The 20060-nt window shown below is 44.9% G+C and overlaps 1 protein-coding gene across 1 annotated transcript; it reads right to left on the bottom strand.

The window, feature by feature from the left end:
- Nucleotides 1-1030: 1030 nt before the first annotated feature.
- On the bottom strand, nucleotides 1031-2688 carry LOC310668823 (transcription factor Sp5-like). The gene has a single exon (XM_083422139.1). It carries the CDS (start codon nucleotides 2608-2610, stop codon nucleotides 1801-1803), a length of 810 nt encoding a protein of 269 aa, XP_083278265.1. The 5' UTR covers nucleotides 2611-2688; the 3' UTR covers nucleotides 1031-1800.
- Between the last annotated feature and the right edge of the window lie 17372 nt (nucleotides 2689-20060).

Raw genomic sequence — 20060 nt, 5'->3', positions numbered from 1 at the left:
GCCACCAAGCCCGCACCCCTCTTTCCCCGACACAGGCTGGCAGTGGCCACTTCACTTTCCAGAGAGTGGTGTGCAAGTTCTGCCACATACAATGGAACTTCACAGAAGACACAATTTAAGTCACCCTGAAATAAGATATTTGAGCCCTCCCAATCATTTACCCATAACATGGGCACAGAAAATAGTAAGTCTAGCTGAAGGGCAACACATGGAGATCTGCATCCATCATCACAATGCATCCCTATTATTGTTTTATAGCAATGTTTCCCAAACTTAGGTCTCCAGCTGTTTTTGGACTACAGTTCCCATGTTCCCAGACCACTGGTCCTGCTAGCTAGGGATGATGGGAGTTGTAGTCCAAAAACAGCTGGAGACCCAAGTTTGGGAACACACTGTTGTATAATTATGAGGTCATTGCATTATCTTAGAAGGGGGCACAGATGTTGAGGAGGCACAGCTATGACTGTTATGAACGGAGCCTGCACTTCTGAATCTGCCACTTTGCTACTGGGAGGGAGCTTGTATATGCATGCCTTTTTACATGGGTGTGCAGTAGCAGAGTCGGGTGGGGTGGATGCACTTACCTGGCTTCCTGGTAGTGGCTTTGCTGCTGCTCCTTACAGGAAGGGAGAGTGGGAGGGAAAAGGCAGTGCAGGAAGGTTGGTGCTGTGCAAAGGAACTGGCAGGAGTGCCGCATTAGCCTCCGTGCAGACACACAGTGCCCACCTCCCCACCACCTTGTCCTTCCCCCACACTCTAGCTTTTCTAGAACTTCACCCAACTGCATCTATCATGATTAATAAAGTCAGGAACCAGCATCAGGTTCTGCCCCCCCCCCCCCGCTCATTCCCCTCCACCCTGTGCACACTGGGGATCTTGGGTGTTTAAACCAGACTTTCTCTGAAATGAGAAATTGTGATTGAATGTCAGTTTACAAAGCAGGATATTATATATAATCATCATATGGGGTGAGTCATGAAAATCCCCACCTGCTGTCCGAAGTGTACAGTCCAGGAACAGCTATACCTCAACTGTGTGCATGAACTACACCTTGTAGTGAAAAACAAAGCATGGGAACCATGTGGTATGGAAAGAGGACTGCAAAAACCATTCAAGGTCCCAGATACCAGCATTGCATGTTTTGAAGCAAGGATCTGGTTTGTAGGAGAGAGGCCAACACAAAGTTGGGGAAATATTTCAAATTCCCATGGATCAATATCAAGTGTTTATAGACATAGGGGATATTCCCCCCAGTGCTGTGCTGTGAATAATACGCATTTGGTGGTGAGAGAAGGTGATATGGGGATCAAGGCTAGTTGAAGACTACTGCTTCTGGATGAACTGTGTCCACCTGTGCTGGTATGTGGCTTGCATAGAACAAGCATGCTGAATTGAGTTCAACGCCCTCGTCAGTACCAGCATGGAGATAGGAGTCTGCATTGACTTGTAGCTTTGTAGATACGGATGTGGGCAGGTGGGCTTTCTCCAGCATTTCAATGCAACCATTTGATGAGGGGATTCTAATCCAATGAGAGTGCATTTCACCGCTTCTGGTTTAAATTGATTTAACTCCCTTTTCCAATGGAATGTCAGGGCCCAAGAATCCACAGCATCTCACCAAGCTACAGTTCCTGTGATCCTTTGGGCGGGGGGACTGACTCAGGAGGTGAAGAGGCTGGCAGTGCTGCCGACTGGGACAGGGAGTGAAATTAGCTCAGGAGCACCTCAGTCTTCTCATTGCTTCCTTGAACCCACCGCCACCCTTTGGGCTCCATTTCTGTCCCCTCCATCCCCTCAGCATCACTCCTGCTTGATGCCCACTGCTGCCGCCACCATGGCCATGCCCCGCATTCGCTTTCCTTGGTGGGTCTTGACATGCTTTGCTAGGTGGTCGCTCCGCATAAACCTCTTGGGGCACAGCTGGCAGCCGAAGCGCTTCTCGCCTGTGTGCGTCCGAAGGTGCCTCTGCAGCTCATCCGAGCGGGTGAAACTTTTCCCACAGTAGAGCCAGGAGCAGATGAAGGGGCGTTCGCCCGCGTGCCAGCGGAGGTGGGCCTTCAGGTGGGACGTTTTGCCATAGACCTTGCCACAGCCTGGCAGGTGGCAGATGTGTTGCTTCTTTCTGCCGGGCTCCTCGCTGGCTCCATTCACTGCCTGGCAGTTGGGGCACTTGCAGCGGCGGCAGCGGCGAGTGGTCCCCAGGAGGCCCTTGGGAGTGCCCTGCAGGAGAGCAGCAAGAGGGGGCTGGGGGCTTAGGACCAGCGGCCGGCCCAGAGAGAAGTTGCCTGGTTGCTGCAGGCTCCACCAAGGGCCATCATCCGTGGAGGTGGTTCCTGGAGGAGGAGCTGGGCCCAAAGGCCGGGGCCCTTGCAAAAAGCTAGAGAAGTCCTGGGCCTCTGGGAAGGCATAAGAGTGTGGCATTGTGGGTGCCAGCATCTTGACAGGCGACAGCTCAAAGGAGTAGGTGGGCTCAGCTGGCGGAGTCAGGGGCAGTTCATGGGCAGAGCCACTGCTGGCTGGCCCTTGCCCGTGGTAGGGAACCTTGGGCAGCCCAAAAGCCATGGTTGTGTGTGAGCCTGATGGGACCTCATTGCTCCAGAGTTGGAACATCCCCACAGATTCATAAGCTCCTGAACTGCTTGCTGATAAATGGGGAGCAGTGGGCACTGCTGCAAAAGTCAAGCTGGGGCGGCAGGCCGTGGCGTCCTCTGGAGTTGCAGGTCCAGCCCTGAAGCAGAGAGAAGGAAAAAGGACTGAGCAACAACACTGACTTCAATAATCCCTAATTCCTAAAACATTCCTAATTCCTAAAACATTCTGGGCCCTAAACCCTGCTCAAGTAGACTACCTCATCTCCTATAAATGTCTCTTTGTTCCTCTCTCTCTCTCTCTCTCTCACTCACTCACACACACACACACACACACAGAGAGAGAGAGAGAGAGAGAGAGAGAGAGAGAGAGAGAGAGAGATCTCCACTGCTTCAGGAGTGCTATGTGACATTGAGCTTCACTGTTACTTGCATTAGCTGTCAGAAGAAAGGAGTTGTCAAGCTCCAGGCTTTGTTCAGCAGCTGCTACAACAGGAACTGTGACTTGGCCATCATTCCTGACCCTCACCTCCCCATATGGGGCAAAGCAGATACTGAGCAGATGCACCACTAAGGCCAGGCACCTGGGAATATTCTTAGAACATAATACAGATGTTCGTGTACCACAGGTGGCAGGGGACTGGTTTCAGAAGTGCAACCAGTACATAAGTGTGCTATTCGCTTTTGATACCGGCTCTCGTACAGGAATATGTCTACAAACAAAAGCTATTCTAGAGTAGTACCTTTCCTTAGGATCAGCCAAAAATGTTACCAAGTAAATGAACAAGCTTTTGATTTCTCCCGAATCTTCTTCAGGCTGGATGCCAATCAAACAATCAAAATAGAGAAGAAGTACGGCATTGATAAAATGCTTTGGGTGTCTTACAAAAAGAAAAAAGAAAAACCCACAGAAAAAAAAATTGTACAGAACGTATTAAAAAAAATACAATTAAAACAAAACAAAAAACATAAGGAAAGCTGCAATGTAAAACTTCCTAGCAGAGCTTGGAAGAAAATGATGACCACAGAACTTCTCCTGTGTGCTATAATAATAATGTCACAGGCTGCACTCTTTGGAGTTTTAACACAATGCCCTACTCTCCCTCCCTCCCTCCCTCATTGCCCCCACCAATTTTGGCTAATATCCAGTCTGAATAAGAGTTTTGGAGAACTCCAAATGTTTCTGATGACTTTTTGGTATTTTGACCAGACCTTATAAAGGTATTACCCTACAGTAGATTTGGGATTTTTGCTGCTGGACCAACACAGCTATCTACAATTTTTGTATTTTTACAACTAGTATTTCTGATTATTACCAGAATGTTACTTCCAGCAGATTCTTACAACTGTGTTTCAGGTTAAATTTTCATAACTCCACAGACATTCCTCCCTGAAAGTTTATATGGGAACAAAGGGTTACTATTTCACTTGCACTATCTGGTGCCAGAATAATCTTCCCAGCGCCTTCCTCTCCTAAACAGAAGCACATGAAGCCACCTTATGCACAGTCAGTCCCTTGGTCTATTGAGCTCAGTGCTGCCTACACTGGCTGGCAGTGGCTCGCCAGGGTTTCGGGCAGGAGTCTTTTCCCAGCCATACCTGGAGACAGAACCTGGAACTTTTTGCAGGCAAGGCAGGTTCTCCACCTCCAAATTACCCTTTCTGTTAAAAAGTAAATTAGCCACAAAGCAAAGAGATGAGCAGATATAAATGAGGGAGAGGAAAAGGTGACTTCTGTTTCCCTCTGTGTTTTGGAAGCTTTCAAATTTCCAAACTGGCTGTGCTCAAACTACCTTTCATGCTGTGGGGGATCAAGGCTGGTCGAAGACATTTTGCTGCCTGAGGTGAAAGAGCAAATGGCACCTGTCTCCCAACATCCAAAAGTCAAGACACATAGTACCCAAGGCCGGTCACGTTAGTCTGGCACGTGAGACTGACCCCCCCCCCAATCTCTCCCCTCCTCCCCGATGATTCAGCAAGCTGGACAGTGCTAGCCCAAGACAGTTTTCTACCTGAAGTGGCACCAAATGACCCCTCCCACCTCTCTGTACCAGGGCCAACACGTTTTGAAGTCCTGCTGCCCACATCCGGACACCAATTCCTGCTGTTCATCTCCCATCACTGCATGGGGGTTACAGATTTCTATTAGAAGGTGCTGGTGACACTGCTAAATGGCACAGCCCCCTTTAACCATGTGAACTATATAATTTTGTGAACTCTTTCCATGTTTTGATACATACATATATACATATATATTAATGTATTTTTAAAAAAATAATAATAAAAGACAGAACTGTTCTCTGCTCTATCCACTGGAGTTCAGGAGTCCCCGGGAAATACAGAAAAAAGGCATTTCTAAAATAATATCTAGTGATGTATGGAAGTGAGAGCTGGACCATAAAGAAGGCTGGTCGCCGAAGAATTGACGCTTTTGAATTATGGTGCTGGAGGAAACTCTTGAGAGTCCCATGGACTGCAAGAAGATCAAATGCATCCATTCTTAAGGAAATCAGCCCTGAGTGCTCACTGGAAGGACAGATCCTGAAGCTGAGGCTCCAATACTTTGGCCACCTCATGAGAAGAGAAGACTCACTGGAAAAGACCCTGATGTTGGGAAAGATGGAGGGCACAAGGAGAAGGGGACGACAGAGGACGAGATGGTTAGACAGTGTTCTTGAAGCTACCAGCATGAGTTTGACCAAACTGCGCTCTGGTCCATGGGGTCACGAAGAGTCGGACACGACTGAACGACTAAACAACAACAACAAAATAATATCCCGCAATTCTGTGAACTTTTTGCATTTTGGAGAAGTTTTTGTTTTAAATTTTTTATGTGATTTCCCCTCCCTCTGACAAGTTTACAGCTCGCCTGATTCATTTTCCAAAAAAGCGATAGACACGATCCCTTAGTGTAGCATGGCTATACCATTCCCAGTCCCCCATAGATTAGGTATGGGTTGCATACTTCTCTACTACTTTTGAATGTGGGACAGCCCTGCAAATCCAGAAAGGCTGGACTTTCTTAAAGCGTATTTTGGCTGATCATCCAAAGAAGACCTAGATCTCTCTTTTTAAAAAAACTGGTTTGGGGAGAAGCACTACCCACTCATAAGGAGCCAAAAGCAGCATTTTGTCCATATGATAACCAAAGGGCTTGTGTCCATGACTGAGTTTATTTCATTTGTGCAAAAAAATGTTAAGATGCTTTCACACACATACAAAAGCCCCACTGTAACGACAGCAAACTGTCCATTTTTCAAAATTGTGTTTTTTGTCAACATGAGGGATCAGAGCGGTCAGCTGGTTTTTCTGCACTGGGCACCAAAAGGGGAGACTGAGAGGAGATATGATAGCCATCTTCAAATATCTCAAGGTCACATGGAAGATCATAGAACTGTAGAATTGGAAGGGACCCCAAGGGTCATCTAGTCCAACCCCCTGCAATGCAGGAATCTCAGATAAAGCATCCAGGACACATGGCCATCCAACCTCTTCTTAAAAGCCCTCAAAGAAGGAGAGTCCACAACCTGCCAAGGGAGACCGTTCCACTGTCAAACAGCTCTTATCTTCAGAAAGTTCTTCCTGATGTTTAGTTGGAATCTCCTGTCTTGTAACTTGAAGCCATTGGTTCAAGTCCTACCATCCAGAGCAGGAGAAAACAAGCTTGCTCCACTTTCTTTGTGATAGCCCTTGAGATATTTGAGGATGGCTATCATATCTCCTCTCAATCTGCTTTTCCCCCAGGCTAAGCATACCCAGTTCCTTCAACCTTTCCTCATAAGGCTTGGTTTCTGGATCCTTGATCATCTTGGTTGCCCTCCTCTGCACACGTTCCAGCTTGTGCACAAGTTTCAACCTCCTTCTTAAATTGTGTTGCTCAGAATTGGACACAGTATTCCAGGTGTCGTTTGACCAAGGCAGAATTGAGTGGCACTATTATTTTCCTTGATCTGGACACTATACTTCTGCTGATGAAGCCTAGAATAGCATCAGCTTTTTTTGCTGCTGCATCACACTGTTGGCTCATGCTAAGATGGAGCAAGCTTGTTTTCTTCTACTCTGGAGGGTAGGACCCAAACCAATGGCTTTAAGTTACAAGAAAGGAGATTCCAACGAAACAACAGGAATAACTTTCTCACAGGAAGAGCTGTTCGACAGCAAAATAGACTCTCTCAGGAGGCGGCAGAGTCTCCTTCCTTGGAGGGTTTTAAGCAGAGGTTGGATGGGCATTTGTCATTTGATATTCCTGCATTGCAGGGGGCTGGAGTAGATGACTCTCAGGGTCACTTCCAACTCTAGAATTCTATGATTCTATGATCTTGATTGAGCCTTATTTAGAAAGGACTTACAGTAGAGACCCTGAGGACAACTACAAAGTATTTAACATAGATACCTCCTTCCTCCTTTTTGTTTCTTATCCCTCAGATCTGCAAGGAGATCTTTAAGTATTCACTGCCTATCATCAGCCTGTGTTAGAACATCAGCAAAATCCTTTCCCTGTGGAAATGCTGTTCTTTAGTTAGCACAGGAATAATCATCTGCCAGAAGGTTGAGATTATATGCACAAAAGAACCCACTGTGCACGTCAAAACCAGCAATCCATTCTAGTGGTCAACTAGGTGCTCCTGAAAAATTAATGCCCGGGGCAAGCTAGAGACAGGGGTCGCCAAAGTGGTGCCCTCCAGCTGTTTGGAGGGCCACACGATACCCACCCTTCCCCTGTTGCTTATCTGACAATTACAGGCACACCCTGAAAACAATATGAATGTGACAATTCCTAATGCACACTTACTATGAAGTAAGCCTCATTGAATTCAAGCAGACTTATTTCTGAGGGAACTCCAGGAGGGAATATTAACAGGACTACTTTGCAGTTGTGGGGAAGATGCCCACTCATTGTCCTGGAAGCTGATTGAGGAAGCATGCATCTTTCCAAATATTTAGGTGGAGTGTGTCTCACATCTTAATCTGGTGGGAGGGGACCTTTTTTGTAGCGCTGGTATCAAAAGTTTGATATAGAATGGCACAGAACTTGGATCTGTCTTGGCAGGGATTCAAAGACTTTGATGCAAGAAGACAGTATCAGTCATGTAAGAAGTGAATATACCCAATTATTACTATTGAGCGTAACAAAGGAGCTTATCCCTAGAAGGCAGGCAGATTTTAATATTGGGCCTAACAGCAGCAGGCAGAGTTGCAGCAACCAAGTCAGAAATGAATAAACAACTGTCAGTGTATGTGGATTGAGTCCCACTTTTCCTGGGAGTAAGTCCCAATGGAGGGATTTTTCCTGAGCAAATGTATATTGGAAATTGGGCTTCCTTCCTGGGTATACATGTATAGGATTGTGCTGTAGGACTGCGGTTGTAAATAAACTTACATTTTCAGTTTGGAAGTGGAAAGTGTTCCATGCCTCTACTGTCAAAGCTGCTTCTAGCAGCTCTCAGAAAACAGAATTTATCTCCCAGAAACAACATTTATTCATTTAAAGGTGGTGCCACCCTCTCCAAAATAAGTTAAAGGCTACTTCCCTGAGCAGACACCTCTCCCCCCCCCCAAAAAAAAAACCAGGAACTTGTTTTCTTATTAGGTGCATCCATTATACTGGGCTGCATGGCACTAGGAAGTTCCTTCTGCTAAAAATGCATCCGGCGGCTTTTTGAGACAAGCATTATATTTTGATCTCAGTCCCCATCTCCAATATGGAGGTAATATAATGCTATTAGTATAATAATTAATATACGTAATAATGCCTTACAGGCCTATTGTCAAGATAACTGAGATAATGCATTTAAGCACTTTCTCAGAAGTGTGAAATAAATTATTATTATTATTATTATTATTATTATTATTAGATGTTTAGCTGCACACAGTTTAATGAGCTTGATCCAAGTATGAAAAAAATGACTGTCCACCCTCACAGGAACATAGGAAGGTCTTATAACAGAGCTCAGGCTATTTGCCCATCTAGCCTAGTATTTTCTCCCAGCTTGGTGTCCTCCCATCACCTCTGACCATTGACTGTGCTGCCTGCAATTGATGGGAACTGAAGTCCCAACAACATCTGGAGAGTGCCAAGTTGGGGGAGGCTGGCAGCAACTCTCCATCACTTGCTATCAAATCCTTGCTACCTGGACTTTCTGCAAGCAAAGCAGAAAGCAGATCATGGTACTAAGCTACGTGTGATAATAAAATTCTCGAGAGACACCTTGTTTTCTTTTATACTGTAGAGACTGTGTATAAACAGTTCATACCGTTCTGACCTCACAAAAGAAAACCAGATAAAGCAGTATCTGAATTAGAACATTTTTAAAAAATAAAAGCAAATATTGGGACACAATCAATATTTATGATACATCACAATAAATAGGAATGGTTTTGATTATCATCTGTCCAAAGATTGCTATATTGGGTCCCAAATTGAGCAAATATTTTAAAATGTTGCCTGAATTCAAGACATTATTTTCCTACCTTTAAACTAAACATTATACATCAAATTTAACCATTTTAATTTCTAGGTTTTTGATAACCACTCACACATAGTAGGGAGGCTTGCACTTTCCAATTCTTGTGGAACCAAGATCCTAAATGAAATCACAAAAGTAAAAACCAGCTTTACTGGTGGTCTGCTACCCTGTCCTTCCAAATATCCCAACAAAATCACTGCAGAGTCCAAAGGTAAAGTATCCCCCTGTTTGTTTTGTCTAAATCCTCAGTTGCCTCACCCCAGGACCAGTGTATTTTGATGTAAGATAGGCACACATTTCTGAATCTACACTTATCCTTCAGAGTGATTGACAGGCTATTCCTTGAAATGGGAATGTGGTTTTGGTGTGAGAAGCTTATGATCAGGGGAAGTTTAAGTGATTTTGAAAGCAAGAGTCCTTGAGGTTAAATGCATGGCGGATCCTGAAGTAGGGTCTAACTGGATGCTTTTCAGATCCCTTGCAGCCCTGGGAGTTTTGATTCCACAGATTCCAGGAATGAGCCACCTTGCCATTCTGCATAGCAAAGAGTTCTGTGCAATTCCAAAGTTTACACACCAATAATAACCAAATAAACCTACCACCTCCCCTGTTTTGAAATTTTAAGAGAATGCCAAATCAGAGCTATACCAGTCCTGACCAATAAGATTATAGTTGTTATTTAGTTTGTTTCTGCTCCCTGGTTATGCTCCTTAGAGCGTCTCAACATTATCATAATCGGAGAGCCACAAGCATTTTAATCACAACGAAACTTCTGTACTTCTTCCATACTGAAATCTCTTTATTTTATTGCCACTCTTGAGAGTGCAGTCCTCTGTACACTTTTTTGAGAGTAAGTTTCACTGATCTTAATGGAATTTATTTCTGAAGAGGCTGCAATTTCTCCTCCCACTCCTAGCTGATTCCACTTGTGCTTGTCAGGCAGAAAAATCAACAGGTGAAGCTTTCCCCACTGCTTCACCTTTGTGCAGAGAGCATCATCACCTGTTGGATTCCTGCACTCAGTCAACCAGCCAACCAATGCGGCTACTCTTCCCCGCCCCCTCGCAGACTCTCCTTACCTGCAAGGAGGAGTGTGTGATGTCCGAGTTCTGCAAAGACAGTTTCCATCGGGGGTCACCCGAAACTATCCATGAAGGGAGCGCAGGGTCTTCCGACAGAGGTGGGAAAACAGCCCGCTTCTTCCTCTCTCTGAAATTCCTCTTTTTCTCCTCCGTCTACATCTTTTCCCTCCTGTGATCATACTCCAATCCCCTGCCTCCCCCTTTTCCCTTTCCTTTTTGTTTTTTTGGCTTCCCTTCAGCCTATCAGGAGTGGCGATTGGAGGCGCCTTTGAAGTCGGGGAGCGAACCAATCATTAAAATAGATTGAATGATTTCAAAGAGGGGCCTGGCCAGATCTCCTTTAAGTGCCGGGCTCCCCCGCTGGGGTGCTTGTTATGGATGCAAAAGGGGTTGATTGGGCTGGTGCGATCAAGATAGCGGAGCTTTCTCTTTTTATCTCTTTAAAGGTACAGGGCAAGGCGAGCGGGACGGGGAGGAGAGAAGGGGCAAACCAGAGGCAGGTACGCGACTCCTAAATGCAACCACTTACGCCTTCGGTACAGCGCGGCTTGCGCATGTTATGACGGCCCGTGTGCCCATCGCTGTGGAAATCAGCACAGGGGTGCCCCCAGGGCAGGACTGGAGAGCAGAGGTCCAGGGCCCCACTCAGCAAAATGAGCAGGAGGGCCTCCAAACTGCAGCTGCCCTTGGCACATTTGTAAAGCAAGTGAAGTCAACATGTACAGAGGCGGATTTAGGGGAGCGCGAAGGGTTTGGTCGCACTGGGTGCACAGGGAGGCTGCAACTGTGATTTAGAACAGAGCGCGAAAGGCGGAGGGGTGCTGAATTTTGGCGTCGCACAGGGTGCCACTGGAATTTGAGAGCCCAAGATCCGCCACTGAATACGCAATACCATCCAAAGTATGGAAGCTAATATCATTAAGACCAGAGTCTCAAATTGCCCAACAGAAGCAATGAGTGAAGAAGTGGAATTGGGAAAGATCTGGTTAGCTCTGCTGGGCCATGCCTGATCTCCAAGTGTCGAGGGGCTCCGTTTATACCAGCCCTATGTGTGCGTGGGCTTAAACATGGTTTGACTCCTGCATATACAGTCCACAAATGAGGATGCAAGAGCCTAAACATATTTGGATGTGCACACAAAGACTTTAGACAAATGGCACCCTTGAAGGCAGGAGGGCAGGGCTTTTGGGAGTTAACTTACCATGAATACATTTCTACACAGAGGAATGCATGAACACATCACATCCCCAGTGAGTGAACGCAAAGAGGGGTGGTGAGGGTTTAATGGTAGGCCTCAAATCTTCAAACATCTCCTCCAGTTCATCAGCCAATAGTCCCTGAAACTCTCCATTGAAACTGGTCAAGGAAATGCTTTGGACAACTTCTCCAGACCAGCACCAACTGTCTGGCATTGGCCGTAGCATTAGCTAGAGCAGGGGCGCCCAAACTTTTTTTCAAAGAGGGCCAGATTTGATGAAGTGAACATGTGTGACCAAAACATGCCAACCAGAGCTTTTTTTAGGACTGAAGTTGTTGAGCTTTTTTAAGGATTTGACCCCCAATAAATCAACTGCCACAGGGCCAGATTAGGCCCCCAAAAGGGACTTTGGACATGCCTGAGCTAGAGTGAGGCGGTGGACTCAGGTGGTTGATTTGGGGTTTCGTGAAAGGACAGCAAACTCTTATAATTTGCTATGGTCCCAGAGAGGAAGAGTCACGTTTGTGGGTTTCCCCTCAGGTGTCAAAATAATGTGACTGGCCTTGGGTGCTTATGCAGCTTGACTGTGAGAGAAAGAGCAGAAAAATACCTAGGGACAGTTCTGGCTACTGTCAGTACCAGGACTCGCCCACCCATGAGGCAAGGTGAGGCAGCAGAATCCACAGAGCAGCAAAACTGGCCTCCAGGGAATGCATTGCTGCTGTTGCGGCAGCAGCGACAGCTGCGGTGTGCTCCTTTGGGGCCACTCCTGTCGCCTCTACAGTGGCCTCTTGGCCAATAGGGGGCACTGCTGGTCCCCTTCCATCTTTGTTCCAGGTGTAGATCTTTATTCTTCCCTTGTTCCTGGTATAGATCTTCACTCTCCCCTTCTTCCCCGGCAGTGGGGGATGCCATTTTGTGGCTTGCCTCAGGTGTCAAAATGTCTTGGGCCAGCCCTGGTCAGTACCATAGACCACAAGTTTAGGATCCTGCAACCCTCTTCCACTGAATTTAAGCCAGTCAATAGTAATGGCCTAAATGTGGGAGGAGCAGGGAAGGTAGCTTTATGTGGTACCCGTCCTACCCTTGCCACTGTTCCATTCCACCCCTGCAGAATGTGTGGGGTTTTGATAACTCCCATCTCTGGCACTTCCAGGTATTGGTGGTAGACTCCTGCCTAAGGCCCCTGAGATCCGCTGCCAGCCAGTGTAGATAATAATACTGAATGGGTAGCCCAATGGTCAGACTTTGAATAAGGCAGCTTCCAATGTTCCTAACCCATCTTCAGCCCAAGCCATTAAAACTGGCAGAGGAATTGAGGATGTGCATTGCCCTCTTGATTTCAAGACAGTGGTTCTCAAAGGTGTGGCAGGAGAGGATGGCCATGGTGGCAGGAAGATTCAAGAACAACCAAAGAAACATTTACACATTTCAGTAGAGTAGAGTAGAGTAGAGTAGAGTAGAGTAGAGTAGAGTAGAGTACAGTGGTACCTCGGGTTACAGACACTTCAGGTTACAGATACTTCAGGTTACTGGACTCCACTAACCCAGAAATAGTACCTCGGGTTAAGAACTTTGCTTCAGGATGAGAACAGAAATCGTGCTCCGGCAGTGCGGCAGCAGCGGGAGGCCCCATTAGCTAAAGTGGTGCTTCAGTTAAGAACAGTTTCAGGTTAAGAACGGACCTCCAGAACAAATTAAGTTCTTAACCCGAGGTACCACTGTATCTCTCTCTCTCTCTCTCTCTCTCTCTCTCTATTTAATATATAACCTGAAACAATATCCCCACCACTTTTCAAGAGCATTGGATATTCTTCTACAGTTCTCCACAACGTATTGGTGTGGACAGGGATTTTCGACTCTGATAGATATGAAAGATCAGAAAACAGAAAGGCTTCTTTGTGTTGGTGAGGAAATGAGAGTTTGTTTGTCTCAAAATTAGACCTGATATAAATGAGATTACACGGCAAAAACAAGCTCACACCTCTTACTGAGTCTGTATACATACTTCAGGTAAGAGGCTCACTTATAATGACATAATTACATTCATGTTCTCTGTGCCCTCCAATGATTCATGTTCTTATGTAGCTGCATTGTTTGATACTTTCTGGGTGTCTCATGTTCATATTATAAAGTAGTTGTGTTCTGTGCTCTAAATCAAGCAGGGTTAGGAGTTTCTTTTTGTTTTCCAATGTCTTATCAATCTTATCAATATAAATTCAGTGTGGCACGAGCAAATTTTTATTGTGAAAGTGTGGCCCAACGGGAAAAAAGTTTGGGAACCACTGTGTCAAGAGGTAGAAGACAGCAGTCTGAAAGCAGTAGCCTCCAGCTGGCTAGGACTGGGAGTCTGGGAGGCAATTGGCCCACACAGACCAAAACCATAACAAAGACTGGAACAGTTTGGGCCCAGGCATCCTCCAATCCCCATTTCCACTTTTGGAAGAAAGGGGACAACATAGGGAGTCCAAAGTGTTCAAAATCTAGATTACAAACTCATCAGGACTGGGACTTCTCTTTCCTAATTGCCTTTTTCTTGTTTATCAAAACAAAATAAAAAAATTCCTTCCAGTAGCACCTTAGAGACCAACTAAGTTTGTTATTGGTATGAGCTTTCATGTGCATGCACACTTCTTCAGGTACTTGTTTATGTTACTCTGTAAGGCACCATGTGTAATAGTAATAGTAATAATAATAATACTACTACTAATAATAGTGATAATAGCAACAATGTCTAAAAGAAAATTATCAGGTCCCTTACCGAGAAGGAAGCCATGGCAATTAGCTATTTAAGTTTCTAGCACGACTAAGGACTGCCACAGGCAGACTTTTTGCAGATACAGGGTACCGTACTTTGGCAAAAGGCAAGGACAAACCTAGAAAGCAGCATGCTTGCTCCATGACGTAATACAGGGATGGGGACCCTGTGACTCTCCAGATATTTTTGGACTCCTACTCCCATCAGCCCCAGTCACCGTGACCAAGAATTAGTCAGGGAAGCTGGGAGTTGTAGTCAAACATCTGGAGGGCCACACGGTGATCACCTATCCTTCTTTCCCAAGCTTTTCAAACAGTTGCTATTCTTATTGTTTGCTTGTTTTGCTGCTTTGCTTTTTGGTTAAATATCTCTAAAGGGACATTACCTGCGCTACTGGAGGAGCACATAGCTCTCAGTTCTTCTCTGTGTTGATTTCTCCCTCTTTCAAACCAACAGACCTCTCAACCGAAAAGTATACCTGTATTTTGCCCTTGCCCCATTTAACTTTTTTAGCTTTGACAAGAATGTTGGATCCTGTTCTGCCACCAGTGCCAATCTTATAAGCCAATTGTTGCTGCACCACCAGCTATCTTATCTGGGGGCATCCTGACACAGAGCAGCTTAGGATGGTGCCAGACGGTATCTGCTGGCTTGAGACGGAGATGGATGGATATCCAGATGGCATGTTATGGTAGGAGGACAAATAGGTCAGGCAGTGCCTGGTGGGTGGGATGAATTGGCAGAAAGCTCACCTAGACTTACCAGGGAGAGGAAGTTGTCCGCCATTCCCTTCCCTTTGGTGGTTTATCCCCAACAGTATTCATGGATGAGATCTCAAAGCATTAGCTGAATTAATCAATCTATTGGCTGGGCTCAATCTTGATTGTTAAGATTTAGCAAGCAATGGTGCGTTTCTTGATTTTTCTTCGTTTGACTTTGGTGTGGTAACATAGGGAAAGAAAAAACAAAAAGTAAAACTGCCCTTTCTTCCAAACTACATGAATAGTAGCTTTTGCTTATTTAATTGTAAGTTATCTTCCATTTCAATATATCTAAAATGCACCTATATTGTAGTTTTGGTAACCACAAGTTTAACTATTAACTGGCTAAAAGGCAAATTATTAATCAACAAAACATTATTTTTGCCCTAATTTGGCTCGGCGGTATGTACAATTGATATACATGCACTGCAAAGCCACAATCAATCACAGCCTCCTCTGTGCATACACAGAGCGAACATAACCATCAATGCTTTTCACACAGTATAATCCAAACATCCTGCACAGAGATAACTTCCATGTAAGATTTTTAGCCAGCTTTCAAAATAAAATATTTTCTCAAGGTGGCATACAATGCATGATAAATTTACCTAAAAACACACACAATAATTTGTTATGCATTAGCAGTCCCAGGCTGATTCTAACTACTGTACACTACACTGACTAACGAAAGTTCAATGCACGTGTGTCTGTAGAAGCTCTGGGAGAGTAGATGTTTTTGGCTTTTTAAAAAACCATGTACTGATTTTAGGTGTTTGTGTGTTCATCAATCTGACCTAGACCTGGGAGAGGAACCCAGCAACTCAAGTAAGTTCTGAACCTGGTGGGTAGGTGAGAATGGAATCAGGGTCACCCCCAAAGCACAAGGGCCAAGGCCTAGCTGTGGGGCAAGAGATTTCATGGGGTTGGGGAAAGAACCAAGCTTTGTATGGCAGTTCAAAGGGATGCACTGTTGTTTGCACTTCAAAGAACCCAGCTGGGACCATGCAGGGAGCCAGGAAATGATGCAGAGCAATTAACAAATGTGTTACAATGGGGTAGATTAAAGAGTGCTCTCATGTGGCAACCACACACATAGATTTAGGTAGACTGGAACTGCAATACACCAGTGCAAACACCACCAGTGTATTAACGAAGGGAGCTCTGCCATTCAGATGTTGAGAACAACTAAATATGACTGCACTGGTATGCATAAAAGCTGAGAAGCATGAAACATTACTGCATATACAGTGGTATAGCACTCCCACAATTAGCCAGGATTATATATTTGGATGCTCACACATGGAAGTTATTTCTGTACAGGAACCTGTATGATGGTTTACACCCAAGGGAATGCAGTCCTCAAAAGAATAAAAGTTCCACAGCACAGTTTTGGTCAACCCTATTGCAAGTTACTAATCACCACAGATATGTAACTGAAGACTGGACAAAACCCAACATTTTACCAATTTGGAATCTCTATAGTGTAGAAGGAATGGTAGCAAAAGCCATTTAAGGCAGAGCTAATATTCATTAGAGAGCCTTGAAAAATTCAGTCTTGGTATGTGTACAGGAGTGTGAATTTGTTGTCTCTTGATATTGTACATCATTCTAAGGCTGGGATCAGCCAAAAAAAATCCTTGGGGGATGGGGGAGGCCCACTTCTTCTTTTTTTTAAAAAAAAATAATATTTATTAAAAGTTTGATAGTTACAGAAAAAGAGAAAGTAAGAAAAGAAAAAAAATTAACAAGCAATACATCAAAAATAAGAAGAAAAACAAAAAAAAAAAAAATACATCAAAACCACAAGAAAAAAAAATTAAAAACACATCCAATATTTCCATATCTTTACCTTTCATTTACTAGTTTCATCGACCTCCTTACACCTCCCTTTTTTGTATTCTAGTTCAATTAGCTATTTCAGCAAATCCTTTCCATCTTTCTCAATTTTTGTTCTAAAATCTATCTTAACACTAACTTTAAATTTTCCACTTTAACCCCTTAACAGTCAATTTTTACTTAATTCTTTATAACATTTCTGCTAAAACCATATAGCTTCATTCCAGCATTCTTCTAACATTCATTAATTTTGCAATATTTCTGTAAATATACTTTGATTTTTTTCCAATCTTCTTCCACCGACTCTTCTCCCTGGTCTCAGATTCTGCCAGTCATTTCCACCAATTCCATGTAGTCCATCAGCTTCATCTGGGGGAGGCCCACTTCTTAGCATTTCTTGAAGTGACTTTCCTTCCAAACTGCTCACTGACTGTGGCTCTAAGGGCTTAAAGTTCCATTTGCTTTAATCAATAGATAGTGCAAATATAAAACCTACATAATCCCCATTACAAAGATTTCTTATCTGCTTTCAGTTCCACATTAACCATGATCACAGAGTGGTGCAAAGCTTCCCACCAGTCATGGAGATAGCAGAGCCTTTACAAGTCACCAGTAACCACATGGCCTTAACATAACCTGTGCAGGCAAAAGCAGCCTAGGACATCTGGAGACTGCATATTGTAAGTAAGGCTTTCAGATTTCAAATTCTGTCTATGAGTCGCCCAACCACAGAGTTGATATCGAATGCAGTATTCATTGTGTAGCCTCACAGACTAAAGAAGAAATGTATGTGCTGTATAGATGCAAATTTAGAAGTAATAATTTCTAAAATAGAAATATAATATACTGGTATCTCAACAGTGTGTGGATGGCGCTGTGGGTTAAACCACAGAGCCTAGAGCTTGCCGATCAGAAGGTCGGCAGTTCGAATCCCCGCGACGGGGTGAGCTCCTGTTGCTCGGTCCCTGCTCCTGCCCACCTAGCAGTTCAAAGGCATGTCAAAGTGCAAATAAATCAATAGGTACCACTCCAGCGGAAAGATAAATGGCATTTCTGTGCGCTGCTCTGGTTTGCCAGAAGTGCCTTAGTCATGCTGGCCACCTGACCCAGAAGCTGTATGCCGGCTCCCTCGGCCAATAAAACGAGATGAGCGCCACAACCCCAGAGTCGGTCACGACTGGACCTAATGGTCAGGGGTCCCTTTACCTTTACAACAGGGTGTGGAAGACTGCAACTTATGTGCCTGGTCAGTCTACTGTCCAGGAGTTTGTTGATTTGAGTGGCCAATAAATGCCATGGTGCATCTGCAGCAGCACAACTAGATGCCTTCAGCTGCCCCAGCGGAAACAAAACATGTCTCCCCCATATCAGTCTCTACAGCCATAGCAGGAGCTGCAGCAGTCCAACTGCTTGACGTCACCCCCAAAGGTCTCCCAAGACAGATGGATGCCAACCAACCAACATGTATCACCAAAATAGAGGCCCAAAGAGGCCACTCATTTGCAAACCCAAATTTATATGTATCAATGCAAATTTAAAAATGATTACTACAGTTTAAATATAAATGCAATATGTCTGCATCATAGTGGATAAGACTGTGACCAGGTAACTTACCGGTAAATGCCAGTTCATGGGGAACTTCAAAGCTCCTGTTCTTCCTTCTTCAGGGTACTGCCCTTCGTTCTTATCTTTAAAATCAACTTGGACCAGACAGTCCATCAGACACAGAACAGTCCTGTCCAACAACCCATCAAATCCATCAAAGCGATTGTGTCGCTACTCACCCTAGTAATAGGGTTGTCAAATTTGCAGATGACACAACCGTGATTGGGCTCATCCCTGAAAGGGAGGGTGAAACGGATTATAGAGATGAGGTGGAGCGGCTGACAGGGTGGTGCAGAGCTAACAATTTGCTCATAAATACAAGGAAGACAAAGGAACTTGTGGTGGACTTTAGGAGACAGAAGAGCAATGTCCAGCCACTTTTGATTGATGGGGTCTGTGTGGAGAGGGTAACAACGTTCAGATTTTTGGGCATTGAATTACAAGAGGATCTGTCCTGGAGTGTTAACACAAGGGGGCTTGTGAAGAAGGCGCAGCAGAGACTGTACTTTTTGAGAATACTAAGGAAAAACCATCTTCCGCAGAAACTGCTGCTTGCCTTCTATCACTGTGCCATTGAGAGCGTGCTCACTTATGGCTTATGTGTGTGGTACGGAAGCTGTACTACCCAGGACAGGATGGGGTTGTGCAGGGTTGTTAAGGCAGCAGAGAGCATTGTTGGCTGTCCACTCTCCACCTTAGAGCAGATTTATGCCACAAGGTGCCATAGGAAGGCACTGGACATAGTAAAAGATCCATCGCATCCTGGTCACTGTCTCTTTGAGCTCTTGCCGTCGGGACGGAGATACAGGACGATGAAGACAAGAACGAGCCGTCTTAAGAACAGCTTCTTCGCCAGAGCGATCTCAGCCCTGAATGGGAAGCCCGGACTTTGAAAGTCATCTAATCTCCCTTGCTGTATTATACTGTATTGTTTAATTCGTGTTTTTATGGAGCAGTCAAGTAATTTCGTTGTCCCCGAAGGGGGCAATGACAATAAAGATATTATTATTATTATTATTATTATTATTATTATTATTATTATACAGAAGATTGTAAAGTAGGACACATTAACACCCTAAAGTCTTTATGCTTGGATTTTGAGAAAGCAGCCTATAAGTGTCAGCTTTCCACAATTTTCAAGTAATCTGGGTATGTTTCTATACTAAATTTTAGATGCTGTCTGATGTGGAAGATGTAACAGTTTCACAACCCTGAAGAAAACCCTTTACAACTCTGAGAGTTTGAGTGAGGCAGGTTCTCTCACACACAAATCTATACACACACGTATGAAACTTGGTTGGAAGTGGGGAGGCCAGGAATCCATGGAGAGTTAGGAGCAGAGGGCATCTACTTTTGAAGGTTTGAGGCCTCTTGCTCTGCTGAGGGCCACGTCTCCCCCTGTAACTTGGGAAGCACCAGGCCCTTATCCTTTCCCTGGTGCAGAAAGTTCTTTGCCAGAGTGAAATTTCACCCACTGAGTCCCAAACCAGCTGCCCAGAGCCGTCTCTGAAACCCAGCGATTCGCAGGAAGTTCTCCTTAGGAGGAAAAACAACTAGCATCTTTGACTCAGGGGGGACAGGCTGTTCCCCTGGCTAGCTTCCGTTTCATCTTGTCTCCCGCCACGCGGATGACGGAAATTGAAGGAAGCAGCCAAGCGGTTCGGATGCAGCCGTACAAAGGCCTGCAAGCCCCACGTGGATACCCAATGACTTGTCCAATTTGCTCGTGCCATGTAGGCCTGGCTTTGAAGACACCTGCTTAGCA

This window comes from Podarcis tiliguerta, assembly GCF_965153285.1.
Source record: "Podarcis tiliguerta genome assembly, chromosome: 2".
Classification (NCBI taxonomy): Eukaryota; Metazoa; Chordata; class Lepidosauria; order Squamata; family Lacertidae; genus Podarcis; species Podarcis tiliguerta.
Note: the sequence above shows the minus strand (reverse complement) of the source record. Positions and strands in the feature narration are given on the sequence as shown.